Source organism: Rhinolophus sinicus, linkage group LG03 (genome assembly GCF_036562045.2).
Source record: "Rhinolophus sinicus isolate RSC01 linkage group LG03, ASM3656204v1, whole genome shotgun sequence".
NCBI lineage: Eukaryota > Metazoa > Chordata > Mammalia > Chiroptera > Rhinolophidae > Rhinolophus > Rhinolophus sinicus.
The window spans coordinates 1,004,101-1,017,188 of record NC_133753.1 but is presented as its reverse complement, the minus strand read 5'-3'; the positions used below and the strand labels follow the sequence as shown (position 1 = coordinate 1,017,188).

General features: G+C 62.4%; 2 protein-coding genes across 2 annotated transcripts in view; one reads left to right on the top strand and one right to left on the bottom strand.

Annotated features, from left to right (window-relative positions):
* AHNAK2 (AHNAK nucleoprotein 2) overlaps window positions 1-385 on the bottom strand; it is a 32,167-nt gene extending 31,782 nt beyond the window's left edge. Inside the window, 1 exon segment of the mRNA XM_074326739.1 lies at window positions 157-385. Coding sequence (XP_074182840.1) covers window positions 157-211 — 55 coding nt within the window. The 5' untranslated portion in view covers window positions 212-385.
* On the top strand, window positions 227-12,354 carry CLBA1 (clathrin binding box of aftiphilin containing 1). The gene is made up of 10 exons (XM_074326738.1): window positions 227-259; window positions 344-541; window positions 2,976-3,545; window positions 5,743-5,983; window positions 6,359-6,456; window positions 6,611-6,982; window positions 8,192-8,334; window positions 9,683-9,809; window positions 10,529-10,642; window positions 11,852-12,354. Exons 1-10 carry the CDS (start codon window positions 227-229, stop codon window positions 11,987-11,989), a joined length of 2,034 nt encoding a protein of 677 aa, XP_074182839.1. The 3' UTR covers window positions 11,990-12,354.
* The last annotated feature ends 734 nt before the right edge of the window (window positions 12,355-13,088 follow it).

Sequence of the window (13,088 nt, the reverse complement as noted above, 5' to 3'; positions counted from 1 at the left end):
AGACGCGCGCGAGACCACAGGCCGGTCTCCCAGGTACCCCCACCCCGGCCAGCTCCGCAGCTCAGCTCGCCCTGCGCGCCCAGACCCGTCCTGCGCGCGCCCCTGCGCCGCCCACCCGACCCGGGGGAGTAGGCTGCAGGCGTAGAGGAGGCGCACCGCTGCCGGGGGTTCCAGGCCAGGTGGGCAGAACCATGTGGAAGCAGTCGCACATCGCGGCGGCGGGGAGATGCGGGCCGGCGGCGGCCCGTCGCGTCCAGTCGTGGGTCCGACCCCTGCGCACCGGGGCCCGGGGAGCGGGCGGGCGCAGCTGTAAACCTCAGCTGGCCTGCGCTGCCGCTGACAGCCGGCCTCGGACTGCGGACAGAGCCCGCGCCCAGCGACCCAGCCACTGTTGGGACCCCGCCCCGGCCCGCCCAGCGCGCGCTCCGCCACTGCGGAGCGAGAACGGGCGGTGCCGCCGGCCTCATTCAGCCCATTGGTTGCAGTATTCTTGATCCCGCCCCCAGACGGCCAGGCCCTGCCCAAGACCCGCCTCCACCAGGCAATTTCCCCGCCAGAACCAGGCCACGCCCTTTACGCTACGCCCCCGAGGCCCGCCCACGTACTTTCTCTGGTCGGACCCCCGCCCCCGGCCGGGTGCCCGCGGCAGGCCCGCCCCGCCCCTAACTTGGCCCAGCCCCGTGCCCCCAGCCCAGCATTTCCGGTCCAGAGTTGACTTTGGACCCCTGCCCAGGAGGGGTGTCCAGTGGCGGTGCGGAGGCTCCCGGACTCGATCCGCGCGCCGCAGTCTTACCTCCCAAGCCGGGGACAGACATTTTAACCACAAACTGGATGCGGGGCGCCCTTGGGGGAGGGGCAGTACGGAAAGAGGCTGTGGATTATGATCTGACCCTGCCCTGGAGCCTCCCGATCTGGAGCTGTGCTCTGCGGAGTAGCAAGGTGCAGCCGTGGGGGTGGGAGGATGGGAAGCCGTCCTGGAAGGCCCCTGGCATACAGTCGAAATTAGGACCTCGGGAGAGAGGGAACAGAGGGGCAGAGACAACCGAGTCTTGCGTGTGCAGAGGACGGGCATGAGAGAGCCAAGGCTGATTCACCCGCTGAAAGTTAGGCCCAATGGTGCATGGGGCAGGAGGCAGCAAGACTGGGCACTGGGAGCTGAGGAAAGACCACCAGGCAGCTGGGGGTGTGCCTGGGGGCACTGCTGAAGTCAGGAGCCCTGCAAGAGTAGGAGGCCTAGACCAGGGCAACCACGGGAGGAGGGAGCTGGCCCGTCCCAGGATGTTCCAGAAGCTGGCAGAGGGTACTTGGTAAGAGCTGGAGCTGGATGGTTGGGGGCCACCCTGGGCTCTAGCTTGGGGGTTGTGCAGAGGGTGGCAGGGCTGGGGGAGTGGGCAGGGAGTGGGGAGGCCCCCAGAGAGTTCCCTTTCTGTGGAAGTAGGCAGTTAGCTGAGGCTCAGGCTGGTGTAAGGGCACTGGGGTGGGGAGCCTGGGCCAGAACACACCCAGGAGGGCACGGACCCTGCCAAGGAGGGCCATTCCCAGGGCTGCCCGGGAATGGTGCGGAGATGGATGAAGGGAGACACACACCTTTACCTGAAGGCCAGGCTGCAACAGGAGGGCCACCCAGACACACAGACTTGACACAGACATACACACCAACACAGATCTACTTGGCCATGTCCCCATGCACTCAGAGATGGGCACACACACACACATGCACCCCCTCGGGCCCACGTGCCGGGACCTGCACAGCAGGCTGAGGACACACACACACACATTCACATGTGCACACACGGGTGCACACCATCCTGGGCTCCCTGGGATGCACACAGCCAGCAGGGCCCAGGTGAGCCTGTCGCTGGATGACTCATGCTCAGCAGTTCCCGTTAGTGGGCTGCGGCCGGGCAGCCTTCCAGCAGCAGGTCAGACAGGCACTCACATCAGTGCCGGGAAGAGGCCCTGGCAGCCTCCGGTGTCCCTAACCCACGGCATGACGGTGCACAGCCCTGTCCTTCAGGTGGCTCTCACCTCTCCTGCCCTGCTGTCTCTTCTCAGGCTGGACAGCATGACCTGGGGCCAGAGACCCTGCTTCCACCTCCCTCCCTGGAGACCTGCTCTGCTCTGCCCATAAGGGAGCCAGTCCCTTGTGGGCACCCAGAGTGGGGGGCGGGGAGAGCTGTCTATGTCCCTGGGTGTGTCCACCGTCTGTCAGGGGTTTCAGCCTGCCTGTCTGGCTGTGGTGGTCTGGGAACAAGGGGCAGACCTGTGCAATCAGAGACCTTCAGACACAGACCCAGCTCTGTGTCCCCCTGCCCCATTAGCCATGGGAACTTGGCAAAGCCGCGTGGACCCTGGGCCCCATCAAAATGAAGTGGCCTCACTCCATGTGACAATGTGACATATCCTAATTGTCAGGCACAATGCACAGGGGGCTCCCCTCAGCTCTGGGGAGGGGGAACATGGGGTCCTGAGAGGGTGGCTGGTGGGCTGCCCCACCCAAGCAGAGGCCAGGAAGAGGGGATTTAACATGGCCACTGAGCGAGGAACAGAGCCACACACTGCTGGCCCCTGTGCACTTAAGTGGTCCCTGGGAGCCTTGGCCAGCCAGGGCCTGGGGGACGCTGGGGCAGGTGCCCTCCCGGGGGCACTTCTGCCCTTGGCCTTGGTGAGGGCTGGGCTGGCTTACACTGTCCTGCAGGAGCCTTGCTTATTCTGAAGCTGGAGAGTTGGGCCCCAGGATGGGGGTGGGCAGGGACCCCCCAACCCAGGGGCTGCCCCTTCCCCTCGCCTCCTGCTCTGAGGCAGAAGGCTAGCATCACCTGTTGCGCTCGCCCCCATGGGCCCCATTTCATCTCTGGAAGGGCCTGGACCCCCCAGGCAGTGTAACCCACAGATGGCCAGCTGTAGGATGCAGAGGGAGACTGCCCACAAATTGGCCCTTGCCCCCCCCCCCCCCCCCCCCCCGGGCCTGCCAGACTGGTTCCTGCCAACTTCTGCCGGATTCCTCCTCCCTCCCCAACCCTTCTTTTGCCTGCATAGGCCTCGGAAGTCCCAGCCTGGCCCCAGATCCCAGGGTCAGACGGGAGAAAGCTGCCTGGGTGAGACCTAGGAAGCCCGTCTGTGCCACCCCCGACTGTCTCTACCCCAGCCGAAGCCTGGCAGTGAGGCTGCCGCAGAGCCCTATGCTGCCAGGAGCTCCTGTCATCATGCCCAGCTCTAGCCCTATCCTGATGTCCCCCTCTGGGGATAGATACCCCACTGTGAAGGCCATAGTAGCTGGGCATGACTCAGAAGTTGCTGTGCCCCCCAGAGGCATGGAGACAAGGGCCCAACTTGTGGCCATCCCTGGCGCATACAAGGCCCCACACATCTCCATGTACCACCCCATGGGGTGGGGGCCTGCGGTGGTTCAGCAGTACTCTCTCCAGTTGACTCGCACAGACTCCACGTCCTCCCTGGGACCACTAAACCAGGGGCACCGGGTGCCACACCCAGCCCTGGCCCTGGCCGGGGTCCCAGGCTTGCCCACAGTTTCCCAAGGCTGGGTACCTGGGTACCGGTACTATAGTGCAGGGCACTGGTGGGGACTGGGTGAGGAGCAGGGGCTGCCAGCCACATGTTGGCGGGCCCAGCTCCTCCGCAGAACACCCCAACTGCCCCCCCCAGCCCCCGTGGCCGGCTGCCCCAGGAATGCCCAGGCCATCAGTGATTGATACCTCCTTGAAGCAGACAGCAGCATAAGCAAAACTAGCTCTTGCTGCCATCATCCCTGCCGTGGCCCAGCCCAGGTAGAGGGCACAACAGGGTGGCTTGGGCACCTGCCCCTCCTCAGCTGCCATCTGTCCTCCCACCAGGCCCTTTGCACAGAGGTGGTCGGGAGGGCTCTAGGGATGCTGGCCCCTCTCCCCCAAGCTGAGTGCCCACTCCCAGCCTGGGGACAAGCGCCCTCCTCAACTCATCCCAAGGAGTGTGGTGAGGACCCCAGAGGAGCAGGACACCTAGTGCTTCTGGGGGTGAGGGATCCCTCACAATCACTCATCAGGGACACTGAGGGGCTCTGGAGGGAGGCTGCTCCTGCCTCCTGACGCTAGGACAGGAGGCTTGACTCAGGGGCGGCAGACAAGCTGTCCTCTCCCTATTCAGCAGGGCTGGGGCTCAGGGATGGACCGAGGCGTCCCTCCTGAGAGGTGCCTGGGAGAGCCACACCATACCCACGCCCTCCCTGGCCCCTTGGGGAGTCATGGCTTGCACCCCCTGCACCCCCACTTTAATGAGGACCTGCCCCTCCGGCCAGTCCCCCCAGCTGGTAAAACTTTTTAACCTTGAACAGCTCCCTGCTCTGCCCACCCTCCTGGAGGCCTGGCCCTCGGCTGGTGCCCCATGTCATGCCTAGTCTGCTCAGATGCTGGCCCAAGGAGCCAGAGGCCACCTGTCAGTCACTTGGGCTGCCCCCACTCCTCCTGCAGCCAGGGCTGGGCCCTTGTGATGACACTGGGCTCAACAGCATATCCTAGGACCATCTTCTCATTTCAAGAGCCTTAATACAAACACGTCTGTAAGGTCCCTTTTACCTTGGAAGATCCTGTATTCACATATTCTGGGGATCAGGCCATGGCCTTCGCTGGGAGGCACTCATCAGCTGCCACACCAGGTAATCTTTTCATCCTGCACCCTGAGGGTCACATGCCCTCCTCACTGTTCACTGAGTTTCAGACAGGGCGTGGGGAGCTGTGGAAGAGCTGGTTCCAGCTCTGGCAACACTTCCCACTCAGGTCTTTGGGCCTGGGCCTCAGTTTCCCCAGCTGCACGAGGACAACACTCCTATCCCTTTCCAACTCCCTGGACTTGAGGAGGGCAAGGAGAGTGGAGGATGGCTCCAAGCAGTGGGTGGACAGCAGGACCACTGTGGACGAAGTGGTCTTGAGTGAGGCAAAAGGGAGCCAGCAGTGCTGGCAGCCTGACTGCACTGCTCGCACACTGCAGTGCAGGCTGCTGTGCCCCTCAGGAAGCAGGGGAGGGGGCAGGAGGCTGTGGTCCAGGCTTCAGAGAATGATCTCATCTGGTAATATTTAAAATTAGTATTTTCAGTAGCTCGGCTGAGAAGGACCAGGGAGAGAGTGGGTGGTTCATGCAAGTAGGACAGGGCCTAGGCAGGGCTCAAGGTCACAGGGTGGGGACATGTGAGCACGAAGGTAGTCCCCCTGGGGGACGAGGTATGGATCAGGGCTTCCGCCAGGGCCTAATGGTCCCTTCTGGGGAGGCTGGAATGAACCTTACACATCAAAGTTGATTTCGTAAGACTGGGGTGGGGGCTGATGGGGAAAAGCCCGGAATGCCTGGGAGGGGAGCTGGCAGGAGGGCAAGGCTGGTTCATTGGTGCCCCTTGCCCTGAGTAGTGGCAGCAGGAGGGCTGGTGACCAGACCGACAATCAGGGCACTACATGGGGTCCGGCAGGGAGGGGGCGGCGCCCCTTATCCCCCCTGCAAGCAGCGGACCCTCATCTCTCCACACGTTAGGAAGGACTTGGTTCTTGGAGTCTGCAGGGCAGAGGTCGCCGTCCTCCCGGAGCCTGCGGAACAGACATCACAGCCGCACGACAGCACAGTGCAGCGGTGCAGCAGTACAAGGGCCGCGGGGTGACGCGGGGCGGCGCGGGGTGACGCGGGGCAGCGCGGCGTCGGGGCACTCCCGGGCCTGGGGCCGTGCGGGGCTGCGGCACGACGACTCGCACGATGAAATAGGAGGCCCTCTTCCCGCTGCATCTGGGAGGTGCCGGCGTGCAGGACGCCGAGCCACTCACTTCGCGCGCGGAGCTCAGGGGGCGGGGCCTGGCGCTGCCACGCCCCGCGCGGCGCCGGAATTCTGGCGTCACGGCCGCGACGCAGGAAGCGGGGCTGGTGCGCGTCGTTGCCGGGCAACGGGCCGGACTTAGGCGAAGCGACAGCGGGCGATTTCGGCAGGCGGAGGGCGGACGCGGCCAAGGTGGGTGCCGGCCGGAGCCAGACGCCGGGCCCCGAGCGCCCCCGAGCCCGCCCCTCGGGAGCCGCAGGCCGGGCCCCCGTGGGGGCCTCCGCGCCTGACCCCGACTCTCGGCTGCCGTCCGGCCCTTCCCGCCAGGGCACTTATGGGCGTTGACCTCCCCGGGTGCCGGACTCTCCCCCGCTTTGGCCAGAGTGGGCCTTCCTGACCTCTGCCCACCTGGCCCAAGCAGGACCCCGCAGCTCGTCCACCTCCCAGGCCGGGCCGTCCCACAGCCTCTAGTGAGTCTCTAAGACAAGCCTCTGTGCTCCCGGCGGCGACTTCGGTCACTTTCCCTGGGTGACCAGGCTGTGCACGTGGTTTGTGTTTGTCCCACAGCGACGCTGGACCCACACCAGGCATCAGCACCGGGGCAGTGGGCAAGCGGGCGGCCCCCTAGGCCGCGTGCAGCCCTGGGCCTTCCAGTACAGCAGCGTGTATGTCTCCTGAGCATCTTCCCGTCTGTGCGGGCCTGGCAGCGCCGACATGGAAGGCCCGCAGGAGCTGGCAGGAGCGCCCGGCCAGATGCCCCTTCTAAGCAGGTTTCTCAGTGACCTCGCAGAGGTTGCAGGCGAGGTTTCCCTCCACCAGGCTTCTGAAGACAGCGGTGCAAGCGACGTGCCTGGGAGACAGAGTGTTGCCCACGTGGAGTGGGTGAGGATGCGCTTCCACCTTCCTCCATCAGATGGGGAAGCCGAGATCTCTGGGCTCAGTGAGGGCTTTTCCACCTACACCTCTGGTGGTCTGGACCCAGGGGAACACAGCGGTGCCTGGGGGCAGTTTGAAGGCTTTCAGGAATCTTCAGCCCAGTTCGAACAATTTTCTCAGTTCTTTGAACTCCCGGAGAGGGCCATAGCACCTGAGCCGCCAAGAACTGCTTCTGCCCAAAAGGAGTGTGGTTTTCAGCAACCTCACCAGGGCGGACCTTGGGTGACAGGGACTGCTGCCATCTCACCTTCTGAGGTATTTCTAAAGAGTATGCAGGAGGTGTTTCTATGCTGCAAGGCCAGCGGATCTCAGGCTGCGGTGCGCTGACCAGGGTCAGGGTCTGGCCTTTGTCCCAGGCCACGTGGCTAGCAGTCCCATCTTCCTGAGCCAGGGAAGGAATGAGGCTGCAGAAATGGTTGCCCCCGGGGTGGGGGGGCAACTCGGGCTGGGCCGCAACCATGCACACTCCTCAGCCCCATCAGCCTCCCTCCCTCCTCTCCCTGCTTTCACCTCCACCCTGCAGTCCGCCCACTCCCCATCCACCTGGCTATGCTTTCCTGGCCCCAGTTCAGAGCAGAGGGGTGGTGGGGGGAGCTTTTTGTCTGAATCGCCCAGCTACTTATTAGTCTCACCCAGAGTCACATTTCAGTGTGTGTCATGACGGAGCGCTGGAGCTGCCCTCAGCCCAGGCCTTGTCCCCTCGCCCCTCACCACTGCCCTTCCCGGCCTGACCACCAGTATCCACCTGTGTTGTGACTGCCTCTGATCCTTCCTCTTCCTCTTTGTTCCATTACCCCCTTTCTCTGCCATCTCTTCCCAAATGGTTATCCCGAACTCCGTAAGAACAAGAAAAGTAAGAGGAAAAAGGGAGAAAATCTTTGGCTGGTTCTAGACCCTCTAGCCAGCTCTGCAATCACTTCTTTTGGAAGCAGGACTTGCTTCCACCGTGATTGATGTATCAGGGAACAGTCTGAACGTAACACACTTTGCAGAAACACCAGGTGAATGCAGAAAGCTGCCTGCGCTCTCAGGTCCCAGGCGCTGCCCAGCCTTCTCAGCTTCCCCAACCCGTCACCACCTGGGGCGAGGGTCCCACCTGCCTCACAGCCCTCCCTCCCGCACCTCACAACCTGTAGACCTCAGGTCTTTCTCCGAGAAGTGCCTGATTTATTGTATGGATGGAGCTCAACCACTTAACACAGGGAAATGGTGCTAAAGTTTTGATTGGCGCCTATCTTTCTTCACGCCTCCAGGTCTGAGTGTTGTGCCCTATCCCGCTCTTCCCACACACCCTGTGGCTTTCATTACGTGGTTGTGCACAGCACAGTGACTTTGGGGAATGAACATGTCATGTGACAGTACAATCATTTAGATTTTACTTGTACTGAAAATATGTATTTGGAATCAGGTGACATGACATGTGTATTTCTCCTAACTTTGGTATGTTTTTCTTTCCTTTTTCAGCCCATTCTCAGCTATGAGAACATTTTTAGGTTTGCTTTTCAAGAAGTACCAGTGCAGCAGGTGACTGATGATGTTCCCACCTTACGTCATCTCTTAGAGATTGGTGGTGAGGAACCAGGCCTTGGGTCTGCACACAAATGCTGGTAATGAACTTCAACTGGGGCTAATAGTTTATAGCAACTCTGCGTTTATACTGTTGATTGACAAAATGGACACGAGGCCTTTGTTTTTATCTTTAAAGAGAGCGTTGTCTCTCCTGAAGTCCCTGCTACCTTTGGGTCGTACGGTTCCCTGGGAGGGCCCGGTGGCACAGCTGATGCCCTGGCTGTGGCCCTCCCTCTTGGAGCCATGGTCAGTCTCTGCCCGCCCCCGGCGAGCTCACCTGAAACAAAGTGACCAGGTCTCAATGTGAGTGCTGGGGGTGCGAGAGAGGGATCTCCTGGGGGACTCGGCCCCGTGCCCTGGAGGGACATTCTCAACCCACAGGTCAGCCCGCCTGTGTGCTCCTGGTGGTGCCTGGGGCCAGTCACCCATGGGAAATCACAAAGAAGTTGTATATGGATGGTCTTTTCTAAGATATCCTGTCACTGAGCACGGAAAGAAAAACAGGTGTCACTTGAGGGTGGCAGTGCTTGTGCAGCTGGAGGTCAAGGCCCTGGAGGGAGGAGGTGAAGGTCGGCGTGAGCTGGCTCCCCTGGTCCCTCTGTGCGCCCTGCGGACAGGCCGACTCTGTCAGGGAGCTGTGCAAACAGGCCCTTCTGGGCTCCAGCCCCGGGCCCAGTCAGAGCTGCTTGCTGTGGTCCGAGCCAGTGCCTGCCCCAGGACACCCCCGGCAGAGGCCTGGGGATGGAGGCCTGAGCTCAGGAAGCTGCCATCAGCAATGCCTAGATGGCTGGTGTGCCCTCTGGATGTGGTGCTTCCCCAAGGTGTGGGCCAAGCCAGCAGGTGGGCAGAGGAGCCTTTGGTAGCAGTGTGACCCTGGGACACCCAGGGGCATGGGTGGTCCTGGGTGTCGGGACTGGGCAGAACTGGACAGTGTTGTGAGATGGGAGGTCGGTGTGACTTTGGGGCGAGTGGGCAATGACAGGCACTTAGCTGTCCCCTTCCCTTCCGTGTAGGCCTGGCACAGTGGATGGCACAGTGCACAGCCATCATTTGTTTGTGGGGCTAGGCATTCACTCTGCTCCTGGTTTGTGCCACCTTTGTGACCAGCACGAGTGTAGATGCCTGAGACCGTCAGGGAACACAACCAGTGAAACACCTGGCCGGCAGGTGTCTGCCCCTTGGAGGGGACAGTCCGGTGTGGAAACAAGTCAGGGACATGCTTGTGGGGAGGAGGAAGTGCTGGTATTTGCGGGGCAGATGTTGTTGGAATAAATGGACAAATAACTGAGGGGATGCCCTTTTCAGAATTCCGAAGGGCCACGGCCCCACTCCGCTCCTGTTCTGAAGGCTCTCAAGGCTGCTTTTAATTCATGCGTCCTTTTCCAGTCCTGAATCCAGAAAACTCTGGAGAGCTCTTCAGAGCACAAATAGCACGGCCACGTCCCACTGCCTGTGGCGCGAGTCCCACTGCCAAGCAAACTTCCTCCCTGTCCTCGGAGTAGATGCCGCTCAGGTGAGGTGAAGTAGGTGGCCACCGACCTGGAAGCCGACAACCATCTGCGGGATGCCCCCCCTGCCCCCCCTCCAGGACTGCCCCTCCTGACCGAAGCCGGTCAGAAAGTGGCTCCTGCAAGGTTGGGGACAAGGCCAGCAGGTGGGGAAGGCGAGGTGGGGCCACAGATGGGGTCGTGGCCATGGGCACTGGACAGGCATCCCAGGGGGGGACCCTGAGGAGTAGAGGAAGGGGACAAGGCAGCAGTCCTGCTGGGAAGTCATCAAAGAAAATGAGGATTTTAAGGAGGGCTGGCTGTGGGCAGTCAAATTGGCAAAGACCCTTTTCCATGCTTAAGTATTATGGAAATTTCCAAACATGGAAAACACAGAAGGCGCAGGCAGGCGGGGCATGAGATGAGGCCACACTGGGCTCTCCAGGAAGGAAGCAAGGGACTGGAAGGAGCCGATAGGCGTCACCTGGCTGTGTCCTGATGCCAGGAAAACAGCTGGGAGGGCAGAGGGGAGGCGGCCTGACCTGGAGGCTCAGCTCCAGGCCTGCAGGTGTGAAGGTGCAGGGGCCTTGCAGTCCTGGAGAGGACAGCCATGAGCCCCGTGACAGGTGACAGCAGGGTAGTGGGTGGCAGTGGCAAAGGCTGAGGGAGAGCAGGCTGCTGGAAGAAGGGGAGCAGAAACGACCCTTTCCTCGCCGCCCTGCTGGCTGACTGGTGTGTGTCTTAGAACCTTTCCGGAGGCCAGGGTCACGATTTGGAAGGTTCCGAGCTCCGGGAGGCTGCAGAAGTTGGGGTGTCCAGCCTCCGTGTGCAGGGCTGCAGAGCGCTGATCCAGACCCAGGTGAGCGCAGGACGGCGTGGAGGGAGGCTGTGCTGGCTGCCTGGGCCTGCGCGTCTCAGTCACTTGGTTTATTCACATGAACGCATTCCCACTGTGCAGAGCAGTGGGCTACTGCGGTACAAATGTGTCACCCACAAAGACCCGAAGGGCAGAGCTCGGGGCGGGCGGGGGTGGGGGTGTCTCAGGGGACCTGGTGGAAGCAGGGAGGCACTGCATGGCCTGTTCAGCAGCTTTCCTCCATGGTCTGACGTTCCTGCAATAGCTGTAGTGGCACCTATCACAGGGGCTCAAGCAGGAGGGGACAGACAAGTGGGTGGGAGAGGGGCTTCTTCCTGAAGCCCCCTTATTAGGGCAAGGGGAAGCCTTTGCCAGGACAGGTCTCCTGCCCGGCCCTGGAGCAGGTCTTCTGAGGAGCGCCACAACCAGCCGGCTCCCTCGGCTCCTTCCCCCACCAGGGGCCTCAGAGCATGGTTGGGGTTCACTCTACACACCGCACCCCCTGAGAAGGCAGGGGTGGCACGTGGTGGTGGGTCCAGCACGATCTGCTATGATGGTCGGCGGGGAGAGAGCCCTGCAGGTGAGGGCCAAGCAGAGGCCACTGGGGCGGGGAGACGAGGACCTGATCTGGAGCTGGGACAGGAAGAGGGCAGATGGGCAAGTGTGGTGTCGGTTGACAGGTACCATGGGCTGCAGGAGGCCCTCTTCAGGGGTGCCCAGCACTCTGTGTCCATCTGCTCTAGGAAGACCGCATGGGAGGAGGGAGAAAGTTCTGGAGGTGCACGGCACAGGCTGTGTTAAAGCACCAAGACAAATGCCACAGCGGCTGTCAGGGGAGTTCCTGGCCAGTGCAGCAGTGGGTCCTGGGGGCGAGAGCACGAAGGGCAGCAGTATCCTCCACAAAGACCAGACACCCACCATCCGGCCATGTGACCCCACCTAGGAAGCGGGACCCACCACTGTCCTGAGGGCCACAGGCTGGGGCTGTAGTCTCTTGGGATGCAGAGGCTGGCCTGGTCTGCAGTGTGGCCCTGCATGGTGGGCGGGGTCCCAGCATTTGCTGAGGAGTTGCAGCTGTGCACCTGTCCCCATGCCTCTGGTCACGCTGCATGGCCAGGTGTCTCAGCAACGCCGGAGAGAAACGCCCACAGCGGGGTGGGTGGGCCAGGGCGGGCGGCCGCGTGTCCTGACCGTGCGCCGTCTCCGTGCCAGCTCTCAGGGACACCAGGCGACAGGCAGGGGAGCCTTGTCATCACACGCAGCCCTTTTCTGCAGATGCCCTTCCACGGGCACGGGCGGCGGTGCAGCCGCCGCCTGAAAATGCCCCTGTTTCCCAGTGACGTGTGCTGAGCCGGGACGGCCGCTGGCTGAGGAAGTCCCAGCTCCTGCTTGGTGGTGACCAGACCTGTTGTGTGAGGGTTGCCGTCTGCGCCTGCTGGGTCAGTGTCGGGGGGGGGGTCCTGCAGCAGAGCCGGCCCTCACACGAGTGGGGGCTGAGGTCCCAGGAACCCCCGCCCCCCCTGCCCAGTGCAGGTGCCGCCAGCCCGGGGGCGCTCCCGAGGGGCCCAGGGCTCCGGGTCCCCGCCCAGCGGCCTCCTGCACCCGGTGGGCCAGCTGGCCCAGGGCATCAGCCTTGGAGGTCCCCGTCCAAAGGCAGAGCCAGAACGGGCACTGACTTTTGTAACATTTTAGCAAATAAAACGGCCTGGATCTGCCCGTGTTCTTGCTGACTCATGGGCTCCGTGGGGCTGTGCCAGAAATGCTGTCATTGCAGCCGCCCTTGCCAGCAGCCAGCAGCCCCTTCCCTGTGCCTCGGGGGAGGCCTGGGGTCTGAGGTGGGCGGAGCGCCCCGCACACGCAGTGCAATCCCAGCCGTCACTGTGCTGCCGAGGCCACACTGGAGGCCAGGAGATCACAGTCCGTGACGGGCAGCTGTCACTCAGCATCCTGGTGCCCTTGGCTCCCCGCAGGGGCGGCTCCTCCAGGCTGCATGTGGTTTGGGGGCCTGTGTTAAGGGGTAACGCAGACATTTTGGTGCCGCACGTTTGGGAAATTTTTTCTGCCATGCTGCCTCCGTCACCACCTTGGGGACTCCTGGGGCCCCGGCAGCAGAGGCCTGCTGGGACACGCTGTGGTTTTCCAGGCTGTTAGACATGACAACACAAAACACACCATTCTGCGTCCTGCCTCCCCCACAGGTTCAAAGGTGAATGCCGGCACCTGCAGACCCCCTTGAGCCCCGTGCCCCAGCCCAGCTCCTCCCACTCACCCACCCAGCCCCACAAGCCAGAAGCCATGATGCCCTCCCACACCCCATCCAACCAGACATCAAGTCTGGCTCTGTCCTGCCGTCTGGCCAGTCTGCTCGGGAGGGGCTTTGTGACCTGGGAGAGACATGGTGTGAATGCTGACCGATCACCCAATTCAGATGTACAAGTCGTAAGAAGCA

What these genes read in the sequence shown, in the direction of transcription:
- CLBA1 (XM_074326738.1), top strand. Translation starts at nt 227, where the DNA reads ATGCGGGCCGGCGGCGGCCCGTCGCGTCCAGTC. An exon ending in GCGGCCCGTCGCGTCCAGTC is followed by an intron (nt 260 to 343) that starts GTGGGTCCGACC and finishes TGCCGCTGACAG; the next exon opens with CCGGCCTCGGACTGCGGACA. An exon ending in TCGGAGTAGATGCCGCTCAG is followed by an intron (nt 9,810 to 10,528) that starts GTGAGGTGAAGT and finishes TGTGTGTCTTAG; the next exon opens with AACCTTTCCGGAGGCCAGGG.